At 42.6% G+C, this 26,621-nt stretch overlaps 1 protein-coding gene across 1 annotated transcript in view; it reads right to left on the bottom strand.

The window, feature by feature from the left end:
* Positions 1-238: 238 nt before the first annotated feature.
* rhag (Rh associated glycoprotein) overlaps positions 239-26,621 on the bottom strand; it is a 47,318-nt gene continuing 20,935 nt past the window's right edge. Inside the window, exons 4-10 of the mRNA XM_041188037.1 lie at positions 25,523-25,670; positions 21,119-21,285; positions 19,230-19,367; positions 9,353-9,486; positions 5,020-5,129; positions 3,353-3,426; positions 239-544 (exon numbers count right to left, since the gene is read on the bottom strand). Coding sequence (XP_041043971.1) covers positions 467-544; positions 3,353-3,426; positions 5,020-5,129; positions 9,353-9,486; positions 19,230-19,367; positions 21,119-21,285; positions 25,523-25,670 — 849 coding nt within the window. The 3' untranslated portion in view covers positions 239-466. The remainder of the gene's footprint in view (positions 545-3,352; positions 3,427-5,019; positions 5,130-9,352; positions 9,487-19,229; positions 19,368-21,118; positions 21,286-25,522; positions 25,671-26,621) is intronic.

Below are 26,621 nucleotides of genomic sequence, written 5' to 3'. Positions count from 1 at the left end.
CTTGACAAGCTGAACAGCACCATCTGAACCAAAAGACTTCACCTTCAGCAATGCAGCACTCCTTCAGTATTTTACTGTCAGCTTGAGTCCTGCAGTGTGTTTGAATCCACAATCACCTGAAGTCCTGCCTCCCTGCAACTACAACCTGAGAAGCAGGTTCTAGCTGTTATGTATAGGGAAAACAAATAGGGTTCTAGCAAATGAAGAAAGACAAAAAGGAATATGGAAGGACTGCATATTTACCAGCAGAGGAACTTATTTTGTTTTTATCAGATTATTTTACTTTACAAAGCATTTTTGAAAGAACAGAAAGTTAATTCTGTTATCAGACTTCTTTTGTTATTCATTTGAATACACTATACTACGTAAAATATTTTGAATGAAACACTGTGTACAACTTAACACTGCTAACTTCCTTTTGGTTGGCTCTAAATGTTTATGTACTTCTTTAAAAATTCATGCTCGATCATGGTTCAGCATTAGTTTTCTGCTTTCCATGTTCTGAAGAAAGCAAATCTTCATGTTCAGGTTTACCATCTGGCACCTATGAATAAATAAAAGAATCACATAATTAAAGCAAAAATGTAAAACTTTGGCTTTGCACATTCATTTATCCCATTTATCAGCTGAATTTAACATGCCCCTGGTGACTGTGTTTCCTGTGTGGTAGTGGTGAGGTGGGCACATAATATGGAAGGGGCACATAAAAAGGATGCCCTGCCTTCCACCTTCCTGTTCACCCCCATAACATGGCAGCCCACCTGCTATATTTAAATAAACAATTAAGGGTCAATTATCCAGCCAGTTGACCCTGATAAAACGCTGCCCACAGCGTAAAATATTTGGAAATGAGAAGCCCAATTTTTCAGCTCAAGTTGTTAATGGGCAGGAAAGAAAAGGGGAGTCACTCTTTTGGGGCTGCCCTTTGCCAATCTCGTTCCAGTAAATTCCTTCCTACCCTTTCCCTCAATTGAACCCACCCCTGCCTCCCTCCACTGCCTCTCTCGAACCCAAACCCACCTGGCCTTGGTGTCCTTTCTTCACCACCTGTCCCAGCAGCAGACAGTGATGCCTCCCTGGCACTGCTAGGACTGATGAAGCTGCCGGCCAATCCGATTGGCCAGCAGTTCCGGTGGGGTGGTGGGGAGGGGGGGGGTGGTGGTGGGGGGGGCCGCGGGGAGCGACACTACGGAAATCCCACTCGACATTCGTTAATCAGCCCCACAGAGCTTTATGACTGTGGTTTCCGGGGAGAGGGGTGGGTGAGTCATGCTGTCTGCGCCCCCTGCCTCCGTATTATTCAACCCATGGGCCAGAATTTTTAGCTTGGTTGGTGAGCGTGTGAAATGAGGCCCGATGATGTTGGACGAGCGTGCCCATGTCAACGTGCAGTCGCGCGATAGTTCGGTCAGCAGGTGTGCTGCCGGAGCGATCCGCTGACAATTAAAGGCCTATTAAGGCCATTGAGTTTAATTTTTCACTGCCCGTTCAACCTAATGGTTGACAGGCAGGCGAAAAGGCCAAGCAAAAACCTCATCCACGGGCAGGATGGGGTTTCCAAAAGCAAATACAAATAAAATAAAAACGTTATTTTTAAATTAAAAACATGTCCCTGCTTATGTGACAGAGCCATGTGAGAAGGGACATGTTTTCTTAAAGTTTTCTGATGTTCAATAATTTGTTCAATATATTCTTCATCTCCCTGAGGCACAATAATTCTGCGCTCTCTCTTGTGCTTGCGTGAAGTTCGTGCTAGGCCTGCTCGCACTCCTCCTCCTGTCCGCACAGGCAGTGTTGAGCGCTGCCGCTTGCGTATTACGCTGGGCGGGCTGTAAGGTTGGACAGGCAGCGAAAAATGTAAGTTAATTAAGACTTTAATGGCCTTAACAGGCCTCTTAATTGTCGGCGGGTAGGCTGCTGATTCCCGTGCGCGTCCGTCCACCGAAATATTGTGCAACTGCGCGCTGAGGTTGGGACGTTCACTTGACGTCAGCACGTCATTTTATGCTCGAGGAAGTCAGGCGCACGCTTGCCCATCTAGGTAAAAGTTTTGCCCTATATATACATAATAACTAGAATTGGAAAATTCTTAAACCCCATCTAATGTTTTAATCCTAAACATGTTGAAAATATTTACCAGGAGTCATTTTGCTGATTTTCAGGGTAGATTCTTTCATTATTCCAAAGCTAATTTCTCTTATGTTCTTAACAACAGTTGACCAGACTGGAAAGTTCTCTTTAGCATCTATTTAGCAGTTCATAGAAGGCTTACTAGCCTAATACCTAGAATAGGTGGGTTGTCTTCTGAGGAAAGGCTGGACAGGCTAGGCTTGTATCCAATGGAGTTTAGAACAATAAGAGGTGACTTGATTGAAACACATAAGATACTGAGGGAACTTGACAGGGTGGATGTGCAGAGGGTATTTCCTCTTGTGGAAGAACCTAGAACTAGGGGTCATTGTTTAAAAATAAGGGGTTGCCCATTTAAGTTTGAAATGAGGGCCGGGATTTTCCGGCCCAGTTGCAGGCGGGACCCGTCGTGGGCGAGGCAACGCTCCAGCCAGAAGTCCATTGACTTGCGGCGGGACCGGAAAATCGGGGCAGTGGGCGGGTGTGGAAAATCCTGCCAGAGGACGAATTGTTTTCTCTCAGAGGGTCGTGAGACTTTGGAACTCTCTTCCTGAAAAGGCGGTAAAAGCAGAGTCTTTGACTATTTTTAAGGCAGAGGTGGAAAGATTCTTGATAAGACAGCTGATTGGGGGTAGGTGGGAATGTGGAGTTAAGCTATAATCAGGTTATCCATGATTTTATTGAATGATGGACCAGGCTTGAGTGGCCAAATGGCCTACTCCTGCTCCTAATTTCTATGTTCGTATGTTTGTATTTACATCATGGCATTGGTCTATCTTTATTGTATTAAAACATTTTTTGAGGGAGGATGGGATTGAAGAATGTTTAATGCTTATCTGTTTGCAAGATCTCAGCCTTGAATATATTTCAAGTTTTGATGCAAGGACTTAGTTGGACTGATCGCCAGTTGTAACTATATTACAGATGAATCCCACAATTCTAGATAGAACTTATCTCTTTCAGGAGATCTTGGCCCAGAATAAAGTTCTGCACTAATAATGTCAGTTAAATACTTATTTTTGAGATTCAGTACTCAAGACATGCGGAAGACAATGTCAAAATTGAAGTATTAAGGCAATATTAGATTCATTAAAAACAAAATGACAAGTGCCCTTTCAGTGCATGAGCAGATAAAATGCAAAATTTATTTACAAGCTGTGTATAAAGAAAAAAAGTGGTACTGTTATGTGAAACTTTATATGAATATATTACAATTTCATACCTCCCAGTAAATTTGATCATCAAAACAATTTTGATCCGGTGGTTGCCCCCAAAAGGGGATGCGCAGAATGAAACCTGTGAATAGAGGATATGTAGCTCTTTGAATTATAAATAGCTGTAGTTATCTTTTACCTTAGAATTTTTATTTATCTACATAGCATAGCTCATCTATTTTTTTCCTGTCCATACAGTTCCCAGTTTATTCAGTTATCTCTTAAATAATATTTTTGCCAGCTTTATAAGTGGCTTTTCGTTATCAAGGTACTTTGAAATATTATTTATTGCTACGATAATGTATTCATCAAACTAATAAATGATTGATTTTGAAATTAATCTAATTTTTCCTTTGAAAATCTGCAAAAGAATTCTTTAGTGTGAATACTTGCTACTTGATTAACAATATATTGACTCCAATGGAAAATTGTAGCAGCCCCATATTGATTTGTTGGTTAAAGAAAAAGGCTGAGCACAGGATAACATCCAAAACTGAAAACATAAAGCAATTCTTCATAGTTAAGGATATTTCTGCACCTTGAGTGCAATATTTCACTATATCTTCTGAGTATAAGTTAGTATGTTTTAATGTGCTCATGTACTAATATTTTCTGTAAAACTGAGTAACAGTTATAAGTTTTGCATAGATCTTGTTTTATGTTATCAATAGACATAATCGGTCAATCACATTTACTCTTTCAGGCATTCGTATCATAAATATGTATAATCGTTGCATACTGTAGTTATAAATTATTGATTGGGCGGCTTCAGATATAGCCAATCACGTGAACATCCCAAAGTTAATGCCTGAGGACACTGTTGCATATTCACAGTTACTTCTAGAAACAGGGGATTTTTTTTATAATAAAAACAGAAAAGGCTGGAAACACTCAGCAGGTCTGGCAGCAACTGTGGAGAGAAAAACAGGGTTACCATTTCAGATTGATGATCAAATCTAGTCTGATTTGAATTTCTCATGTTTTGTTAAGTGATCTAACGTGGGCCAGTTTGTACAAGTTTGTACAAGTTTTCATCAGTGCGTTTGACTTGCTGGTTACACCTATGACTATATACTTCTGGTAGTCCAATAAGGCAGTCTATGCACCTGTATTTGAGGTGAATATGGAAATACCATGAAATCCTGGTAAAGTTACATTGTTAAGGCAGGCTAAATTATGATTATATGAGTTTTGTCCATTTATCATACAAAGTTTGGGTGATAACATGGGAATCAACTCAAAATTATTGAACCAATTTGGTTTTAGTTAGACAGTGAGCATATATCTTCTTATCCCGTACATACTTAATTCTGCCACAAAGTGACACTAAGAGTTATAAAATAACATGTAAATCTGCGACCTTATGTCACCATCTTGACCATCAGACTATTAGGCCTATAAAGCCTAACTAGTTTGAATATTATCATATTTAACTTGAAAAGAGGAACTGAGGATTAATTATTAAAAATGGGGTAAATACACTTTACAATGGGCAACAAATGGCTCTTTGGCTGACGTCAAGATCAAAGCTTAGTTATGAATAGCAATCCAAACAATTTTTTTTTACTTGATTGATTGACAGATTGATTCTTGTGAGCACATCATACTGGAGCTTGTATTTGTGAAGAAACTGTGCACAGAACAAAGTATTATTGGTAATATTTCATTTTCTGACCTGTGATAATTCCTCCAATGAGGGCCACAGCAAGGCTAGCACCCAATCCAGCAGCTTGGTATCCAGCCTGTACAATAGGAGTTCTTGCTTCTGGGAAAGTTAAAATAAGACTGAAAAAAAGAATGTTAAACATTAGAAGTTCTGCTTATTAAATTATTAAAAGCATGTATGATTAGGTATCATCTTCCAGTAGATTTCAATTCCCATTTTTCTTTCCTTTTTAGTCTGCACCCCTGTAATCAGCTGATGGATACCAGCATGATTCCTCCTTCACCTAACAGGATGGACTAATTTGAACATTTGTTTCTACAGAAGTTGTCAATACTGAGATCTCATCAGTTTTTCTCCCTCAAGGTGGAGTATGGATGTGAAAGGCCATTCAACTCCATTCATCCACACACAGAAACCTTAAAGTCTTCTATAGTCACATCCAATTGTTCCTTAAATGACTTAATCTCTCAGTCTGGCTGAAAGTGAGCAATGTAAATCTATTTATGATGAAATAATTTATTTTCTTTGTTCATTCACAGGCTGTGAGCATCATTGGCAAGGCCAGCACTGATTGTTTATCCTTAATTGCCCTTGAGCGGATAAGCCATTTCAGAGGGCAGTTAAGAGTCCACTATATTGTTGTGGGTCTGGAGTCCCCTGAAGGTCAGACTATGTGAGGGTGGCAGATTCCCTTCCCTAAAGGACATCAGCAAACTAGATATTTTTATGACAAACCAACAGTTTCATGTTCATCATTACTGAAACTAGCTTTCCAGATTTATCTAATAAATTGTATTTAAATTCCCCATGTGGGATTTGAACTGTTTTATAGATCATCAGTCCAGTCATCTGGATTATTAGTCAAGTGACATAATCACTGTGCTACTGTAGCTCCAGTCATTTATGCCTAGGATTTAGCAACATACCCTATGGATAGCTCTCAGCAAAATCAGCTGAGTAATCCTTGAAGAAGACTGGACCAATATCTGAGGGGAAAAAATCCTCCATGAAATTCAGCATAAACTTTTCAGGGCACATCTCTTCATCTGTCAGAAATGGCTAAACACTGACCATCCATATACTAAAATGTCATAATTGGGATGAATCCGCAATACCAGACTTCAAGAGGGGAGCTGTGATCACATGATGTTCAGGTTGACAATTTGGAGGTACAGACGTGTAGCTCCAGCTGACATGCACATCCAGATTGCAAATGCCCTGCTGAAATTGTGGGATTATAAAATCACCAAAAGAAGAGCTTAACATCCACAGTAAGTAGAATGGAAAAGTGTAGAAAAGTTTGCAATCCATCCCAATGATTCAAAAAGATGACCACTCTTAATTTCCAATCCCTCAATATATATTCAATTCTCCCTTACATTTCCACACTATCTGCCACCAATACCTCCCTGGGTGTCCATACCACACGTTCACCATCCCCTGCATGTGGTAGTTAAACAATTCATGCACTCTCCCTCTTCTAAACTTGAGTCCATTTTCTTGGTTGAGGAGTTTATGGCAATTTTGAACATTGAGTTCAATTTATTGATTCCCCTAAAAGTTTTGAGTAATATCAGGAACGCTACACCAGTACTTTACACGAACTGTTTATCACTACATGGGATCTATGCTCTATCTATTTGGCTATACAGCCCAACATCCAGTTTACTTCCTTTACTGTTGCCTCACACTGCTTCTGGTTTCAACATTTACCCTGATATTTCTCCTGTGCTGTGGTCTATAGTGTAAATTATTTGATTTATTTTCTTAATTACATGTTTTCCTTAGTCTCACTACTTTTCATTTTCCATTTTAATGGAATTTTTTTAAACTTTAAACTGCTGATGGAAGGCTGCATCTGCCAGCAGTGCATATTGGAAAATTTCCCCTCAAATACCATTTACTGCTCATCAGCCCACCCTCCCAAACTATACCATTATATTTAATACAAAAATAAAATATTGTGGATGCTGGCAATCTAGAATAAAAACAGAAAATGCTGGAAATACTCAGCAGATCTGGCAGCATTTTGGAGCGAGAAACAGAGTTAACATTTCAGGTCGATGACCTTTCATTATAAAATTAGAAAAGGTTAGAGATGTAACAGATTTTAACCAAATACAGAGGCAGGGAAGGGGAGGAATGAACAAAAGGGAAGGACTGTGTATAAGGGGGAAAACAAGTGCCAAGGGATAATGGTGCAAGGCAAAGGGGGTGGTAACAGAGCAAGTAAAGAAAGAGAAGATGGGTCCAGTGGAATGTAAATGAGAAAAATAGAATTATCAGCAACAGCTGTCATCCCAAAAAAGGGCGCAAAGGTTACATTTGAAAATTATTGAACTCCATGTTAAGTATGGAGGCTGTAAAGTGCCTAATCAAATGGTGAGATGTTGCTTCTTGGGCTTATATTGAGATTCATTAGAACAGTGTGGAGCACCGAGGTCAGAGAGGTCAGTGCAAGAGTGCAGTGGAGAATTAAAATGACAGGCAACTGGAAACTCGTGGTCATACTTGTGAACTCAACAAAGTGTTCACCAAATCTGCATTTGGTCTCCTTGGTGCCGAGGACTGCGTACTGAGCACTGAATATAGTACAGTAGGTTGAAAACAGTACAAACAAATCACTGATTCAGCTGGAAGCAGAGCTTGGGGCCTTGGACAATGAAAAAAGAAGAGGTAAAAGGGCAGAAGTTGCATCTCTTGCGCTTACATGGATAGGCACCATAGAAAGGGAGTGGGCACTGAGAGTGGTTGAGAAATGGACCAGGATGTTGCAAAGTGAATGGTCCCTATAGAATGTTGAAAGGGGAGGGGAAGATGTGTTTGGTAGTTGTTCATGCTGAAGATGGCGGAAAAGGTGGAGGATGTTGTGTTGAATGTGGAAGTTGGCGGGGTGGAAGATGAGGACAAGTGGAGCCCTATTGTGGTTCTGGGAAGAAGGGGAAAATGTGAGAAAAGAAGTATGGGAAATTGAATGGACACGATCAAGGCCCTGACAATTATAGTAGTGTATGATCCCCAGTTGAAGATGGAGGAAGACATTTCAGAAGCACTGCTATGGAAGGGGCATCATCCGAACAGATATGATAGAAATTGGAGAATGGAAATGAGTCCTTACAGGAAGTGGAATGGGAGGAAATGTAACCCAGATGGCTGTGGAAGTCCTTGGGCTTATAGTGAATGTTTGTTGATAGCCTATCTCCAGAAATAGGGACAAAGAAGTCGTAGAAAATAAAGGAATAGTTGGAGATGAAGCATGTGAAAGTAATTAAGGGAAGGGTGGAAATTGGAAGCAATTTTTTTTGAAAGTTTCCAGTTGGAGGTGAAATCAGGAAACAGATTCAGTCACAATGAATTTTCAAAAGAGGTGAGGGAGGGTAGCTGATTAGGACTGGAACAAAGAATGTTCCACATAATCCAAAGAAGGCAGGCATAGCTAGGACTATAATAGTTTCCATAGAAACCTTTTTATTTGGAAGAAGTGACTGAAGTTAATGGTAGGTTTTTCAATGAGAACAAGTTTAGTCAGGCAGAGGAGGGCGGTGGTGAATGGGGACTGGCTGAGCCTCTGTTCAAGGAAGAAATAGAGAGATGTCAGACTGTCCTGATGAGGAACAGAGATGTAAAGAGATTGAATGTCCATGTTGAAGAGAAGACGGTTAGAGCCAGGAAACAGTAAACTGATAAAATGGCAGATGGCTTCAGACGAATCACAGATATACGTGGGAAGAGATGAAATAAGGGGAGAAAAATAGAGTGGAGATAAGGAGAAATCAGTTCTGTGGGGAAATCAGGCTGAAATGATGGATTTACTTTGGCAGACCTGTTTGTGGATCTTGGTAAGGAGATAGAAGTGAGGTGTTTGTGGCTAGGGGACTATGAGATTGGAAGCCATGGAAGGAGGATTTCCAGAGGAGATGATGCCAATTACAGTCTTGGCAGTTGATGGCTTGCAGTGGAGGCACAGTACAGGAGAGTTAGGAGGAGATGTCAGAGTTAGAGTTCAGCCTCTGTTTGGTAGAGGTTGATTTTCCAAATAACAACAGTGGCCCCTTAATCAGCAAGTTTGACACTTTTAGGGTTGTCCTGAGAGATTGGAGTACCTCAATTTCAGAGGGAGATGAGATAAAGTGAATACGAGAAATTGAGAAAGCAAATGTCATACCAGCAATTCGCAATTAAATGATCTATTGAATTTGCCTGTTTCCTATTGTTTGAATACTCCACCCACAATTTGATATCAGCAAATCAACATTGTTCATGGCTTTTGATTTACTTTTTCAGTATTTGAAATATAGAACGTAACAACACACAACAAATTGCAGCCCTTAGTGAAACTCACCCTTTGCCATATAATTGCTGACTGGCCATTGCAGCTGCAATTATACCAGCCACACCTCCAAGTATTCCAGGCATGCCATGAAGATTATGTACACCACAGGTATCATGTATGTTCAATTTAGATGCCAAAATTGGCTGGAAAAAGAAAAATAATGCAATTAGTGGAATAATTGACTGTTTTTTAAGAAAAGGAAACATTATTTTTGATTTTGTCACAAATAGGAATCTAACATTATTAAATGACTTAATAGAAAGCTATAATCCATTCCCATTCAGCATTAGCACATAACTATAGAATGGAGCAAGGCTGAGAGCAAATGGAAGAAAAGATAGAAATAAAAAAGTTTAAAAATTTTGGAAGTACACCTCAGGTCAGCTAATGAGATTCTTCATCAGAATCATTTTGTTAAACATCTTGCTTCTGTTTGAAACAGTAATCATTGGGATGGAAATTGAAAGAATTCAATGACAGCCAGGCAATCTGATGCACTATATTACCACCCAGGCAGAAAAGCTCAAAATGACTTCCCACCTCCCTATTTAATTTTCTCTTTGATATCAAAATTGAATTAACTTTCAGGTTTTTTTCTTCCTTGATTATTTTTCCTGCTGAATTCTTCTATCAATATTGACTACTTCCCTTTCATTTTGAAGCTTTATTTAACTTATCTTTTGCCTTTTTCTCATGCCTGATAATCCTTTTTACTGTATTAGATCTTTCTTACATGCAAAATATATTTGCAGGTTATCGAATCTATTGGTTACTTCACGGTAAAAGTAGTTTGTATTATCTACATTTTTGGTTTCTACCTGTTATTTTCTCTGCCGCACTTGTGTGAGGGGACTAAGACCTCAACTTGTATATTTTTTATAAAATATATCTTGATATTCTCATGGCTATTTCTAACATTTTAAAAATTGGACAAAGCCCTTTTGAAATGGCCGAAGCTATGTCGAACAAAAGGAGCTACCTGGCAGTATCAGGGAAACTTGCACCTCATTATCGCTGAACCTGTGGGTTGCAGAGACCAAATTCAAGAGAGTTATACAAAGGCCATCTGCATTTCATAACCCAGGTTGCCCAAGCGGCATCCACTCATCTGCTAGGACAAAGCAACCTGCAACTTTCCTTTCAATTCTTAATGGCTGAGACATTTAACCATCTTGGGGAGCCAAACGAGGGAAGCGCATCCCTTGTCAAAGACAATGTGGAGAAGTGGGAATCATGTGATATCGACCTTTAGTTTGTGAAACTGGTAATATTGCCTTGTGGAACTGCATCTCAGCCTGCTGGTTACCATCCAAGAAGCAGCCTCATGGAAATGGGTTTGGACATCTGGCCCTTCTGTACCATCACCTACAAGACTGATTAATCCCTGCATGCCTATCTCATCATGTGAAGTTAACACAGCCAGAAGAGTGAAAGAATACCTCATTGAACCTTGCTCCTGGACTTTGGACCCACGTGAAATACTAATTCTTTTCTCTGTGGTCTTTGCCCTGTAAATCTTTCCTTTCTTTATCCCTCTTTTACTGTATGAATACATAGAAGGCGATGCTCCTCCCGCGTTTTGAGTGTGTGCAAATAAACTAATCCTTTGCATTTATCCTATCTGGAGTTTGCTGTGGGGTTATTGACAGAAATTGGATCACACCAAAACCGAGGAGTTGGGAAACATGCCACCGCTTATAAAGGAGAAGCAAATCACAAACACCTTTCAAATCACAAACACCTTTCAAATCACAAACACCTTTGGAAGCAGCCATGCACTTGGAAAAGTTTGTCAAAAGTGAGCATTCTTCTGCAGCTGAGACTGTTTAGCTGCAGCTCCATTGACATGCTTGGAGTTGAGCATCTGAAGCTTTTCTGCCCAGTCAAGCAATGCAAAAGCATGAAACTGCCACCAGATGCTCCAGAACTTTTTACCACTTGGGCGTGGACTGCAAATTAATGTGCATTTTAGGGGGCAGCAGAATAATTGGCCAACTGGGCAAGTTGTACAATCTCCTTGCGAAATCTAGCCATGGAACAGTCAACGGTGGAGGTAAACACAGCCCCTTGCAATGTCTATATTAAGGTTTGGACCAGTGTTCATTATGGTTCAGGCTTACCATGCAGCCTTGAAGTGTGGGTTAAGAGAACGTCTGTGCCTGAGCTGAGAACACAGCATACAGTTTAATGGCTGAAGTCCACCAATCGGTCAAGTGGAGTGAGGTGGAGGTGGATGGGGTTTCGGACAATCAATGGCTGCACTACACACTGGCCATCCAGCATGTGTGAAGGGGCCTTCAGACTTAACCAAAGGAGGCTCTTAAGACCCCTGTGCTAACACACTCATCTCTCTCTTTGATCCTGCAGGAGGAGAACATCAGGATCAGGGAGCCTGGTGATTTAGTGGTGTGCCTCATGGCTTACAGGGAGCAGAGAAGAAGGAGAAGAGAGTGGTAGAGGTGCCTGGCTCAGCAAAGGGAGGAGCACCTCCCTCACGTTGAAGGGGTGGCAGGGCCTGCTGCTCATGCAGCAGAAGATCCACAGTGAGCCGTCGTTCATAAGATCTTTGCCAGACCCAGAGTCTATAGACGGCACTTGTCATTCCTGCAGAGGACTGAGAACCAGTGTCACCGAAGACTGCACACGTCTAGTGAACTGGTTGGTCACATCTGCCACCTGCTGCAGGATTTGGCGCCACGGGGACATGGAGGGCATCCACTGAAAGTGACGAAATCTAGCCATGGAACAGTCAATGGTGGAGGTAAACACAGCCCCTTGCAATGTCTATATTAAGGTTTGGACCAGTGTTCATTATGGTTCAGGCTTACCATGCAGCTTTGAAGTGTGGGTTAAGAGAACGTCTGTGCCTGAACTGAGAAAACAGCATACAGCGCTCAATTTTTATGTCAGTGGCTCCCTCCAAGGCTCCTCAGGTGACCTCTGCGGTACCTCACAAGCCTCCACACACAAGTGTACCTAAGAGGTCACAGACGCCATCTTCATGATGGCACAGAACTTTGTGCATTTTGCCCGGGATCAGGAAAGCCAGGAAACAAGAGCGCTGGGATTTGCACAGATCTCAGGTTTCCCACAGGTTCAGGATGCCATCGACTGCACTCACATGGTGCTTAGATCTCCATGGCAACAAGCAGTCAATTACGTCAATCACAAGGGCTTCCACTCGCTGAACGTTCAGCTGGTCTGCAACCACCATAAGCACATCCTGCAGGTCTGCATACAATTCCCAGGGAGAAACCACAACTCCTACATCCTTAGCACGTCTCAGATCCCTGACATCTTCCATGGTCCACAGAGGCTGCAGGGTGGGCTCCTCAAGGACAAGGGCTACCCACAGAGGACATGGCTGATGATGCCCGTGCAGCAGCCTCAGACTGCAGCAGAGCGGCAGTATAACAAGGCTCAAGTCACGACCCAGACTTTAGTGGAGCAAATGATAAACATCTTGAGAATAAGGATCTGCTGGCTCGACAGGTCTGTTGAAGCACTGCAATACAGTGCACAGAGGGTGTTGCGCATCATCTTAGCTTGCTGCATACTACACAACTTGGCTCTGCCACGGGGAGAGGACCTGGCTGAGGATGAGATGGAAGAGCTGCACACCCCCTCCGATGTGGAGGACATAGAAGGGGATGATGATCAGGAGGTCCTCGAAGGTGAGTATGCTGACGATGAGGCTATCACACTGGCCAGATGAGGCAGGTGCATTTGTGAGGCTCTCATAGCCTCAAGATTTGAACAGGGTGAGGACCAAATGCAGTGAAAACAGTCCTGACATCCTCACCTTGCATTTGTGAATGTTTGACTCCTGGCTGGCTGATGGCAGCACACATACCCTCAGTGCTCAGGCTCATGTCATGGAGACACAACGGAGGCCCTTATAGTCACTCGATTGCAGGAGGATGATGACAACATGCAGTGAGGACACTCCATAGATCTTCACATAGCCTCTGAGAATGTCTGACTCCTGTCTGGATGAGGGCAGCTCCCTTGCCCTCTGTGATCAGGGTCATATCATAAATATGCAGCCTTGAAACTTAAAATGCACCCGATACTTTGTTAGCCTTCAGCACCTGAGCCCTTCAGGAATACAGCATCAATGGTCACAGATGCTGAAGAGATGGGGGCCAGCCCCACCTTAAAGGTGCTGAGAGCACACAGAGAGTATGATGGAACTCTGTGACACCTGGCCATGACATTCTGGCAGCAACGACAAGAACCATCCAGTTGCAGGCATCACTAATGTGTCCACTGAGTGTGAAGCCAGATCATAATTTTGGTCTGAAAGTTACACACCACAAAGGGAAGAGGCCCTGGACTGAGACACCTGCCTTTATCTTGTGCAAAAAGGTTTCACATCTAAGTGACAGGAACACTGTCCATCATAACAAGGAACCACAGGCAGGGAGACATTCTTGGGAGTTTATTTACAGTGAACATTATGTACAAGTGATTAACACCTGTACTCAGACTGTGCAACTACATCTTATTAACTTTGCTAACCCTGCCGCTACATCTTGGTGCTCCCCTGATATCCACAATGGAGGTGGAGGAAGCCTGCTGACTGCTACACCCTGTCAGTGATGACTTTGGTGTGTGTCCTCTAGAGGGCCGAAACCTAGAGGTCCTCAACCTCCCTTGGGTGTCCTGCTGTCAGCCAACTGCACCCTCCTTGGCCTGTGGAGCTGGAACTGCTGGGGTCACAGGAAGAGTGAATCCTGGAGTCACCTGGGTGGATGGCCCTGGGGTGTGCACCTGCTGATCCTCCACCCTATGGGTGCCCATTGGGCCCCTGCTAACTCCTTGCGGAGAAGGGGAAGCTGGAGTGAGATCGAGCTGCCCTTAACCCTCTTGCATTGACACCGTTGGAGGCCACGTATGGCATCAGTGATGGAGTTCATTCCAAGCAGCTGTGCAGGACTGATGTGCTGGACCAAGGTCTCCATGGCAGCTGCCATCCTGCCAGTATTGTCCTCAATGCATTGGCATGCCGGCACTATCACTTTGGATTGAAAGTGCACAGACTCCTCCATCGTCCCTTGCAATCTGAGGAGTGCACCAGGCATCCCTTCCTGATGTTCCCCAGATTGTCGTTGTGGCTACACCAACTGATTGAGGACCGAGTCCAGAGGCTCATCACCTGACTCACACTCAGCAGATTCCTTGTCTCCAGTAGTCCTCCGAGTGCTGGTGATCAAGGATGTACCTGCCTCTGCCTGCAGTGGAACAGATTGTGTGCTGTGCTCACCAGATTGTGATCCTGAGGCTACTCTACATCTAGATCCTGCTGAGGTATGTGTCGCTGTGTTGGTGAAGGATATGGGTAAGCGCCGTGATGGGTCGTCAATGGTGCTGCCCTCAGGGTCTTCATCTGACTTGCTCTCGGCGCTGGGGTCAGTGTGAGGTTTGTTTGAGGGCGACATGTCAGATGTGCCTCGGACAGAAAGTGGAGATTATTAGTGCTTGGCAGCCACATTGAACACAGAACAGTGGACTCAGAGTAGCATTGGGAGAGGGATGGTGTGGTGCAGGATCCTCTTGTGGGTGTTCGCCGCCAATCTCAGAGGAACGGTAGACGTTCTCTCCTGCCCGTTTCAATGCTTTATTCTCAAATGGGGTGAGGACCTTGATGCCTGGCATTTCACCCAACCCCCCCTCCTCCCCCCGCCCCCTCCCCCCCACCCCAGTCTGAGACATCTCCTAGTGATTGTGCACAATCTTGTTTTGCATAAAGACAGATGGACAGAGTGTGAGCAAGGTGCATGCCAGGCCAAATGAGAAGGATGCCAGGTGTGTGTGCATGTGTGCTGAATGGAGCCATGGACGGGGTGAGGAGGCAGTCTCCAGAGTTGAGGCCAGATGGAGATGTGAGTTTGTTTGTAGTGATGTCCCTTGAGCTGGCAGTGAATGAGATGCCGTGAAAGAGTGATGGCCATGTGAGTGTGTGAGCTTAAAGTAATGGTGGCACGGATGAGATCACTCATCCTCTTTCTGCACTGGATGGTGAACCTCTTCTGTGCAGCATTGGCACTGACCACCTCTGCCACCTCCAACCCTAGCCGGAGTGGTGAGATTGCTGGACCTCCTGCAGCAAAAGCGGGGTGGAGGACGTCACAATGGGCCTACAAAAAGCAATCCAGTGATGGGTCACTCAACCTTTGTTGGTTTTCAGGGCCATTTCTTCACTGGAGCAGTCCTGGGCTGCAAACATTGAGAACTGTGTGCATGGCAGCAGTTTAGGTATGGCACCCAGAGTGAGGAAATGGTGACATAATGGTATGGTTCAGAGGCTGCTTGCCAGCAAGACGGTGTGTTTCCTGTGGCTGCGTAACTAATGAGGTGGGAAGCGGACAATACGGAGCAAAAACCCACCATTGCGTCTGGCGGGTAAAAAGTCATTTTTCACGCCCACTACCAACTTAGTGCAAATCTGGGATGATTCTGCCCTATAGCTTCAATTGTTCCCTTTCAAGGCCCCGGAGGTTGATTTTCATGTCAGGACCATAAATCCCAGCATAAAATGATTCTTACAACATGAAATATTTGCAATAAGATTCATTCATATTTGCAATACAAATCCAGTAATTCTTTGCCTTTCATGGGGAGGCTGAAGACGAGCTCCAGTTTTTGAGAGGATAAAAATGGAGTGGGACAATTCATCCAGAAATTTGTGGTAATTCTTGAATCATGTCTCCGATCTCTACTTCACTACAAACTGCTGATTTTTTCACACATTAATAATGATGAACACCGTGAACTCACCATTATTTTTCCAGCAGTTTCTGGACTAATATCGGAGTTAGAATGTGGAAGAATATATTATGAAATAGTTGTGGATCTGTTCCATTCATTCACTTATTTAAATCGGCTATTTAGCGGGTTTGTAATGATATTAAATAAATATTATTTACAGCAGTCGTGATTGCAATTATATTTTTCCAAGATGCTATGTTACAAGAAAATATCTGTATTAAAGTTTAGAAAATGCACAATCTTAATGAAGTTTTTTTTAAAGAGAAAGTTGGTTTATAATTTTTAATGAGGTTGTATTTGTGAGTTGTAATGCATAGAAACATAGAGAATAGGAGCAGGAGTGGGTCATTCAGCTCTTTAAGCCCGGTCCGCCATTCAATATGATTATGGTTGATCCTCTATTGCAACGCCATGCTCCCGCGCTCTCCCCGTATCCCTTGACGCCCTTAGAGTACAGAAATCTATTTATTTCTTTCTTAAATATATTCAGTGACTTGGCCTCCACAGCCTTCTGTGGTAGAGAATTCCACAGGTTCCCCACCCACCGAGTGAAGAAGTTTGCCCTTATCTCAGCCCTAATTGGCCTACCCCATATCCTGTGACTGTGACCCCTTGTTTTACACCCTCGGCCAGAGGAATTATCACCCGTGCATCCAGTCTGTCCAACCCTGTGAGGATTGTATGAGCAGAATTTTGTGTTCGGTTTGCAGGGGAGAGCCCGACATGCCGGAAGTGAAATGATGCGCAATGATGTCGGGCGTGTGTCCTGACGTCATTGCGCTGTCTCACGATATTTCTTTTGGCAGGCGCGTGCTGGAGTTGGTTGTGCGCCCATCGATATTTGAAAGGTGTATTAAAGCCATAAACAAACTAATTAACTTCAAATTTACACTGCCCCCAACCTAATGGTTGGCGGGCAGATGAAAAGGCCAAGCAGCCTTTGTGTTTTTTTAGGAAACTTCTTTCACGAGTGGGATGAGGTTTCCCAAAGCTATTACAACTTAAATAAAGACTTTCTTTGAAAAACGAAAACATGCCCCATCCCATGAGATGGGATATGTTTCATTAAATTTTACCGCATTTATTTATTTTTTTATCAGTCACTTCAGTCTCCCTGAGGCAACTCCGTGCCTCAGGGAGATTGAAACGCTTTTTCGCACATACGCGCGAAAGAGTGCTAGACCGGGCTCTCCCTCCTCCCCCCGCCTGCACAGGTAGCGTTCAGCACTACCGCTCGCATTCCAAGCTGGGCAGGCCTTAATTGGCCCGCCCGTGAAAAATCTGCCCACGGTCAGCTTCACATCCGCCCCCGGCCGCTCCCGCCGAGCCCACCCGACTAATGAAAAATCCTGGTCTATATGTTTCAATGAGATCCTCTCTCATTCTTCTAATCTCCAGTGAATACGGGCCTAGTCGACTGAATCTCTCCTCATACAACAACCCTGTCATCCCAGGAATCAGTCTGGTGAACCTTCACTGCACTCCCTCTATGGCAAATATATCCTTTCTTAGGTAAGGAGACCAAAACTGCACAGTGTTCCAGGTGTGATCTCACTAAGGCCCTGTATAGCTGCAGTAAGACATCCTTGCTCCTGTACTCAAGTCCTTTTGCAATGAAGGCCAACATAACATTTGCCTTAACTTATTGCTGCACCTGCATGCTTGCTTTAAGTGATTGGTGTACAAGGACACATAGGTCCCTTTTTACATCATTTCCCAATCTATCCCATTTAAATAAAACGCTGCCATTCTGTTTTTCCTACTTGTTATACTGTATCTGCCATGTATTTGCCCACTCAGCCAACATGTCTAAATCATCTTGAAGCCTCTTAACACCCTCCTCATTGCTCACATTCCCACCAAGTTTTGTGTTGTCAGCAAACTTGGAAATATTACATTTGGTTCCCTCATCCAAGTCATTGATATTTATTGTGAATAGCTGGGACCCAAGCACTGGTCCCTGTGGTACCCCACTAGTCACTGCCTGCCACTCTGAAAAAGACCCATTTATTCCTACTCTCTCTTTCCTGTCTGCTAACCAATTCTCAATCCATGCCAATATACTATTCCATGTGCTTTAATTTTACACATTAACCTCTTATGTGAGACTTTATCAGAAGCTTTCTGAAAATCCAAAACACCACATCCACTGATCCTCCCTTATCTATTCTGTTAGTTACGTCCTCAAAGAACTCCACTAGGGTTGTCAAACATGATTTCCCTTTCATAAATCCAAGTTGATTTTGTCTAATCCTGTTGATATTTTCTAAGTGTCCTGTTATCACATCCTTTATAATTGACTCTAGCATTTTCCCTACAACTGATGTTAGGCTAACCAGTCTGTAATTCACTGTTTTCTCCCTCCCTCCTTTTTAAATAGTGGGGTTACATTTGCCACCCTCCAACCTGCTGGGACTGCTCCAGAATCTACAGAATTTTGGAAGATGACAACCAATGCATCCACTATTTCCATGGCCACTTCCTTTCATTACCTGGGATGTAGATTATCAGGCCCTGGGGATTTATCAGCTTTCAGTCCCATTAATTTCTCCAGCACTATTGTTTTAGTAATACTAATTTCCTTCAATTCTTCCTTCTCACTAGACCCTTGGTTCCCTAGAATTTCTAGGAAGTTATTTGTGTCTTCCTCCATGAAGACAGAACTAGAGTAGTTCTGTTTAGTTGCTTTGCCATTTCCTTGTGCTCTATTATAAATTCTCCTGTTTTGGACTGTAAGTGACTTATATTTGTATTCACTAATCATTTTCTTTTTACATACTTATAGAAGTTTTTACGGTCCGCTTTTATGTTCCTTGCAAGTTTACTCTCATACTCTATTTTTCCCCTTTTAATCAATCTCTTCATCCTCCTTTGCTGAACTCTGAACTGCTCCCAATCCTCAGGATTGCTACTTTTTTTTAGCAAATTTATATGACTCTTCTTTGGATCTAATACTATCGTTAATGCAGCCATTCATGTATATTCAGTTACACTCTTTCCATTCTTGGTTTTATACATAAAGAGATCTTCAACTTAGTTAATTAGTGCCAAGCCAATATGAGAGTAGATGGTTCCCTGAAATCAGAGATTTATTAACACAGAAAGTCAAACCTACTGTCAGGTATTTAAATCCAACTGTGGAGATTATTCCAGCAATAAATCCAATCAGCAGACTTCCATAGGGATAGATCATCATGTCAGCAGAGGTTCCAGCAGCTACACCACCTGCCAGAGTAGCATTCTGTATGTGAACCTGCACAAAGGAAAGCAAACACTAGCTTCATTTGAAAAATAGCACAGTAATACTTATTTGACACATTTAAAATTAGCACAAATTGTAGGAGTCAATCGGAAGAAAAGGTTGCCTTAAAGGCTTTCCTTTTGGAAAAAAGTGCCTGTCAGAATTATTTTTCTTTGGTTAAGCAATGCCAAAAAATACAATAAAACCCCATAAAAATGCGGACAAATATCACACTAAGAACAGATTAAAGATTATGCAGCAGAACATAAACCATCTAAATTCTTTATATATACAAATTAGGAGGGTGAACATAGATTTGTTTAAAATAAAGTTAGCCATTGTAGGTATTGCCTCATCATGTATACTTATGCTCAATTAAGCTCATGACTGAAAATTAATGCTCAATTTAAAGTCTAACTGAAGCCCGGCAGACGGAAATCACACAGAAGTTTCATCTTCATTTGAACGGCATTACTTTTGCATTAAAAAATATCACCTGGTCCTTAGAAACTCATATCTGTAAAACCCTTCACTCCTCAAACTCCCCAAGATTGAACATTGAATGCTGCAGTGTTGCAAGACGAGTTAAATAGATTTATACAACTAATGAAATGTTAGAAACTCCCAGAATTCAGTCTAGGATGAGCAAATTGGATTGACAGCAAGGTTTAGGATTTAGGATTGAATTTTCTGAGCACTTGGTGGGAATGGGATGACTTTTTCTTCTATTACATTTACTGTTGCAATTACGATGGATGGGATAACTCCTCTTTTTGGTCAATAGCTGAGTTGTTCTACTTCAAGCAATGATAGAAATGGAAATGTATGCCGGAATCTTGTGCATTCACTAGTGATGAACTTGGAGACAGGAAAGGCTTTTGCTTAGGTGGGATGGTGACATACCAGAACCAGAACATTCCCGCCCCTGCCAGAATTAAGTTCTGGGGGGAAACCCCAGATCGACCTTCCTGCTCTGCCAACAACTGGGGCCCTTATGTGGCCAATTAATGACCACTTAAGGGCCTCATCACACCACCACTACTATTAACCCAACTGCAGGTGGGCCTGTCGCCATGCACGTGCTCGATAAGTAAAATTATGCAGCCAGCTTGTCACCTCCGGGAGGTGAGGTGGGGATGGGGTCAGTGGGGTGGGGCTTCAATCAAAGACATTCAGTGCTTGATCAGACTGGATATCAGGAAGCGGGGGTGGGGGAGCCCAATGATAACCACCACCCCTGCCCTTTCAGCCGGCCCTCCTGCACCCCTCTCCCTGCGACCCCCACCTCGTGAAACCACCTGCTCCCCGCACCCCCCCCCTCCCCCGCCCCCACCCCGACTCTGGTGCCTGTCCTTCCAGCAGCAACCACAACCTCCCCAGTGGTGCTGCTGAGCACAAGAGGTGCCAGCCTCTGATTGGCTGGCAGCTCCCTGTTGGCAAGACTTCCCCCTTCTGTGCCCACACCCCCCACCCACCACATGGGGTCTTGATTCTAGGGGAAGGCCTGCCTCTGGCCTCATCACTGCCTGATTGGCTTGTGGCTTGGTGGGTCTTCCCAAAAGGAGGCAGCACAGGTCTTTCCAGCCAGCAGGTGAGATCCCGATAACTCAGCAAGATTTCATCAGTAATTCCTATGAATTAAATAATGAAGTTGTCATGCATCAGAAATTGCCCTAATTGGAGAAGGGCAAAATGATGTCCTGTTGCAAAATAGAGTCAGTAATTCTTATAAAATTAATAAATATGAAAATGTTTATCCTCACCATGTCCAATTTTCCTTTCTTATCTAGCAAGCTAGAGAGGGCATAAGCAGTGAGCACACATGCAGCCAATGAGTAATAAGTGTTGATAATGGCTCTGTACTGTCCATCAGGGTTTTCTACAATGGCAGAGTTAAAACTTGGCCAAAACATCCATAAGAAGAGAGTACCTGTAACATATTTAGAACAATATTGAAGCTTAAAAAAAATGTGGTAAATAGGAATCTTAAAATTATTGGTTATGTTTATAGGCTGAAGATTAACTGATTAAATTTAAAACATCTATATTAAAAGCATAATAAACAGAACTGGCAGAGGCACTTTTAGCATTGAGCATCACATAATAATCACATAAGAGTGCCACCGCTATCTAGGAACATCCCCAACCATCAAAAGAGAAGATTAATTACTTAAGTTCATATATATATTTTAATTAAATATTGGTTGGAATCTGGGTTCAAAAGCAGCTCAATCAGATGGGATAAAAATTCTCTTTGTCTGCAGACTATATGAGGTTAATTTGGCAATATTAATTCAGGTCCCAGAAAATATGAGCCAATGGAAACCCAAATCCCCCTAATTTGATACAAGTTGTCACTAAGTTAGCTATCATGCAAGATTGTGGTGTAAAAGTTAATAAACATCATACTAATGTAGTAGATAGTGCTCTTCTGAGGTTTAAATTGAGGCATATTGTTAGGATAAAATATGGGTATTGTTAATTCTGCATATAATCTTAGGGCTAGATTTCCATTGTCCTAATCGGGACCAAATGGAGGTGGAATTGAAAAAAATGGCTTCCAAACAAGATAGCCAGAGGTCTCGTCTCTGTTCCCACTCTTGACCATTTTCACGAGAGCGGGGGAAGGAATTGACCCAGAACCTGCCCATTCCTACAAAGGAGGAAACTGACAGCACTGTGGGCATATTGAGAGCCAGGCCCAGATAATTTTTTAAAATTTTCATGGAGACAGCTAGACTTTAGCATCTGTTGGGTTTTACCCAGCTGCATGGAGGCATGGACAATGGATTGGAGGTGGACGCAGTGAAAGTTAAGTAAAATGGTTTTGCCTCCTTTACAGTTCAACATTAAATGCTGTAGCATGAGTTGTATCTGCACTTATTATGGTGAGTCATAAGAGTGCTATGATTGGAAAATGTAGCTACCCCTTAAATAATATATTTACCAGATCATTATTTCTGCCAGCTGGCAAGCTATCAGGTAAAAGATCAATATTGTAAATATGGAAAAGTCTTCAGATTAGTTTAAAAAGCTCATCTAATGGAAAAAAAGGTAGAATACATTTTGCACTATTGAAAGGGTAGCCTAGTATGAAAACCAAAGTTTAATCTTTTCCCATTGCTCTTATGTATTCAGTCTAGATATCTGTTGAGGTAGAAGTGCTGAAATCTGAAAATTTGCTTAGGGAGTTTTATGGGTTCTTTGCTGCAATCCAACTGCCTAATCATTTTACAAATGCTTGACACTGTTTATGCAGCTACTTTGAAGAATCCATTTGCTTACTCAGGGAGCTTTCAGTGGCTTACAACTGCTACAATAGGACTTATGAGTTCTGGTTAAGAAGTGGGTCATATGTGAGGGCAAGGGGAGTGGGAGTTTGAGGGGGTGATGGGGTTGAAGGGTGCTAAAGGAATAAGTGAGTGGGTGAGAATGAGGGGTATGAGGGGGAGAGGGTGGGAAGGGTGAGGTGGTGAGACTGAAGGGGTGAGGGTGAGGGTAAGTGGTTGAGGGGATGAGGCTGAAGGTGTGCAAAGTGGTAAAATCAGCTGCTCATTGCCTTGGAAGGACTAGTCTGAGGTATCTTTTGGCAATAGGGGCAAGCCTTTTAACCTGCTCATCCTGTACTCATCCCGCCTCTGACATGAAACTTCAACCCTTAGAGTCCCTGATCTAGAATTGATAGGTGCTGGCATGGGCTAACCAAAATGGAAGTGTTCTATTCTTCAGCTTATTTATCCCTCACTATAATAAAGACAACATTTATTTAAATATTTAAAATAAAATAAGTAATTATAGAGTCTTAAGATGTTTGAAATACAACATGTATCAGATTGAGCAGCTTCCTGTCCATGCAACATCTGATTTCAATGTCAAGATTCCCATCATGGTAGTCATTGGAGAGTATGGTGGAAAAAAATATGCCATTCCTGGCATCAAAATCAGGAACCACATGGACGGGTAGCTGCTCAATCTGAGACCACTCCAGGCAAAGACCAAGGACATACTTCACAATTTCCTGTTTGGCGATGACTGTGCACTAACAGCTTGTTCAAAGCTGGACATGCATTGTAGCATCAACATGTTCTCAGATACATGCAACAACTCTGGCCTTATGATCAGCATGATGAAAACTAAAGTAGTGTCATAGCCTGCTGCAGGAAATCCCTATCATGGGCCCAAGTCCCATGACCAGAACCTGTCAGCAATGGATAAGTTCATTTATCTCAGCAGTATATTCTCTTGACCTGTCTATGATGATGAGACACTTGCAAGAATTGCCAAAACTTGTTCTGAAGATGAATCATATTGGACTTGATACATTAACTCTGTTTCTCTCTCCACAGATGCTGCCAGACCTGCTGAGTTTTTCCAGCACTTTCTGTTTTTATTGCCAAAGCAAGTGTAGCCTTTGGATGATGTGTATCGGTTTTAGGGACCACACCTGAGGTAATCAAAAATAAACAAGAAGAACAACTTGCAATTATGTAATGACTTTAATATAGAAGAATGTTCCAAGGTGCTTCAGAGGACAGTAACCAAACACAAATTGATACAGGGGCAAAGAAAGTGACATTAGGGGAGGAGGCCAAAGGTTTGGTCAAAGAGTTAGGTTTTAAATCAGCATCTGAAAGGAGGACAGAGCTATGAAGAAGCAAGGAGTTTGGGTGAGGTAATTCTAGATCTTTGGGCCTAGACAGCTGAAGGTATGGCCACCAGAGTGGGATGAAGGAAGTAGGGAATCTACAATAGGCCCATACTGGAATTCAGAGTTCTCAAAGGGTTGTAGGTCTGGAGGAGGTTACAGAGATTGGGAGGGATTTGAACAAGAGAATGAGAACTTAAAATCAAGACAGCTGAAGTGAGAGGACTGCCCTTGACATTAAGGCCGCATTTGACCATGTGTGGGATCAAGGAGCTCTAGCAAAACTGGAGTCAATGGAAATCAGGGGGAAACCTCTCCACTGGTTGGAGTCATACTGAGTACAAAGGAAGATGGTTGTGGTTGTAGGAGGTCAGTCATCTCAGCTCCATCACTGCAGGAGTTCCTCAGGGTAGTGTCCTTGGCCCAACTATCTTCAGTTGCTTCATCAATGACCTTCTTTCCATCTTAAGGTCAGAAGTAGGGATGTTTGCTGATGATTACACAGCGTTTAGCACAATTCATGACTCCTTAGATACTGAAGCAGCCCATGTCCAAATGCAGCAAGACCTGGACAATATCCAGGCTTGGGCTGACAAGTGGCAAGTAACATTCACGCCACACAAGTGACAGGCAATGACCATCTTCAACAAGAAAGAATCAAACCATCACCCCTTGATGTTCAATTGCATTACCATCACTGAATCCCCCACTATCAACATCCTAGGGGTTACCATTCGCCAGAAACTGAACTGGACTAGCCATAGAAATACTGTGGCTACAGGACCAGGTCAGAGGCTAGGAGCTGTGCGATGAGAAACCCATCTCCTGACTCCCCAAAGCCTGTCCACCATCCACAAGGCACAAGTCGGGAGTGTGATGGAATACTTCCCACTTGCCTGGATGAGTGCAGCTCCTACAACACTCAAGGAGCTTGACACCGTCCAGGACAAATCAGCCCTCTTGATTGGCACCACATCCACAAACATTCACGGCCTACACCACCAACACACTGTAGCAGCAGTGTGTACCATCCACAAGATGCATTGTAGGAATCACCAAGGCTCATTCGACAGCACCTTCCAAGCCCACCACCACTACCATCTAGAAGGACAACAGCAGCAGATAGATGGGAACACCGCCACCTGGAAGTTCCCCTCCAAGTCACTTACCATCCTGACTTGGAAATATATCACTGTTCCTTCACTGTCGCTGGGTCAAAATCCTGGAACGCCCTCCCTAACAGCACTGTGGGTGTATCTACACCACATGGACTGCAGCAGTTCAAGAAGGCAGCTCACCACCACCTTCTCAAGGGCAAGTGGAGATGGGCAATAAATGCTGGCCCAGCCAGTGAAGCCCACATCCCATGAATGAATAAAAAAATGCTGGCAGGGAATGTAGAGGAGATTGTGTAAGGTTTGTGTAAAGTACAGTAGTTCAGAAATAGGCTGTTTGTTGGTTAATGCAAAATGTGCATCTTATGTTCTAAAATGGCTGCCATGAATTGTACATTTTTACTTACCAATCATAGCAAATAAGTCTGAATGATACACAGATCCTTCGTTTTCATGGCCATCTTGCAATCCTGGCCTGTATAGGACACGAGTAACAGCCAGACCAAAGTAGGCACCAAAAGCATGAATAGTCATTGATGCACCAACATCTTTGACCTGTAAAAGGCCCAAAAACTGTTACTCTATCTAGATTAGTGAAAATGCATAAAACTCCAAATTATCTTAAACAAGTGAAAAACCACATTTGTATCCCTAACTCATCTACAGCCCTTAAGAAATCAAAACAGAAACTGCTGGAAATATTCAACAGGTCAGGCAATGTCTGCTGAGAGAGAAGGAGTTTACGTTTCAGTTGATGACCTCTTGTTTGATAAACTTCTACAGATGCTACCTAACTTGCTGAGTATTTCCAGCATTTTCTATTTTTACTTCAGACCGAGAATACGCTATATTTTGCTTTTATCTTAAGAATTTTATTGGTTTTGTCATTGTGATTTCTTCAGTGCATACATAAAATATTTGCAAATAATCAAGCCCTTTTTGTAATATTTTTCATCAGATTGCAGAATGATACTTCACAGATGGAAGGTGCTCAGCTGATCATGCCTGTACTAGCTCTTTGAAACAGCTATCCAATTAGTCTTACCTCCTGCCCTTTCCTCACAGCACTGCAATATTCCCCCTTCCAGTATTTATCCAATTCCCTTTGAAAAGTTATTATTGAAACCCCTTTCATCTCCCTTTTAGCCGGTGTATTTCAGATTGCAACAACTCTGCTTAAAAGAACCTCCTTTATTCTTTTGCCAATTACCTTACATCTAAACCTCTGGTTACTGGCTCTTCTGTCTCTGGAAACAGATTCTCCTTATTTATTCTAGCAAAACCCTTAACCTTCTCTGCTCGAATGAGAACAACCCAAGCCTCTCTAATCTCTCAATGTAACTGAAGTCCTGTATCCCTGGTACCATTCAAGTAAATCTCCTCTGGACTGCCTTTAAGGGCTTAACATACTTCTTGAAGTGCAATGCACAGAATTGCAATACCCCATTTGGGGCCTAATAAGTGATTATTAAATGTGTTACATCATGCCTCTGTTTTTTAAGGTCA

The sequence above is a fragment of the Carcharodon carcharias genome, chromosome 5, assembly GCF_017639515.1.
Source record: "Carcharodon carcharias isolate sCarCar2 chromosome 5, sCarCar2.pri, whole genome shotgun sequence".
Taxonomy (NCBI): domain Eukaryota; kingdom Metazoa; phylum Chordata; class Chondrichthyes; order Lamniformes; family Lamnidae; genus Carcharodon; species Carcharodon carcharias.
This window is presented reverse-complemented; position numbering and strand designations above follow the sequence as displayed.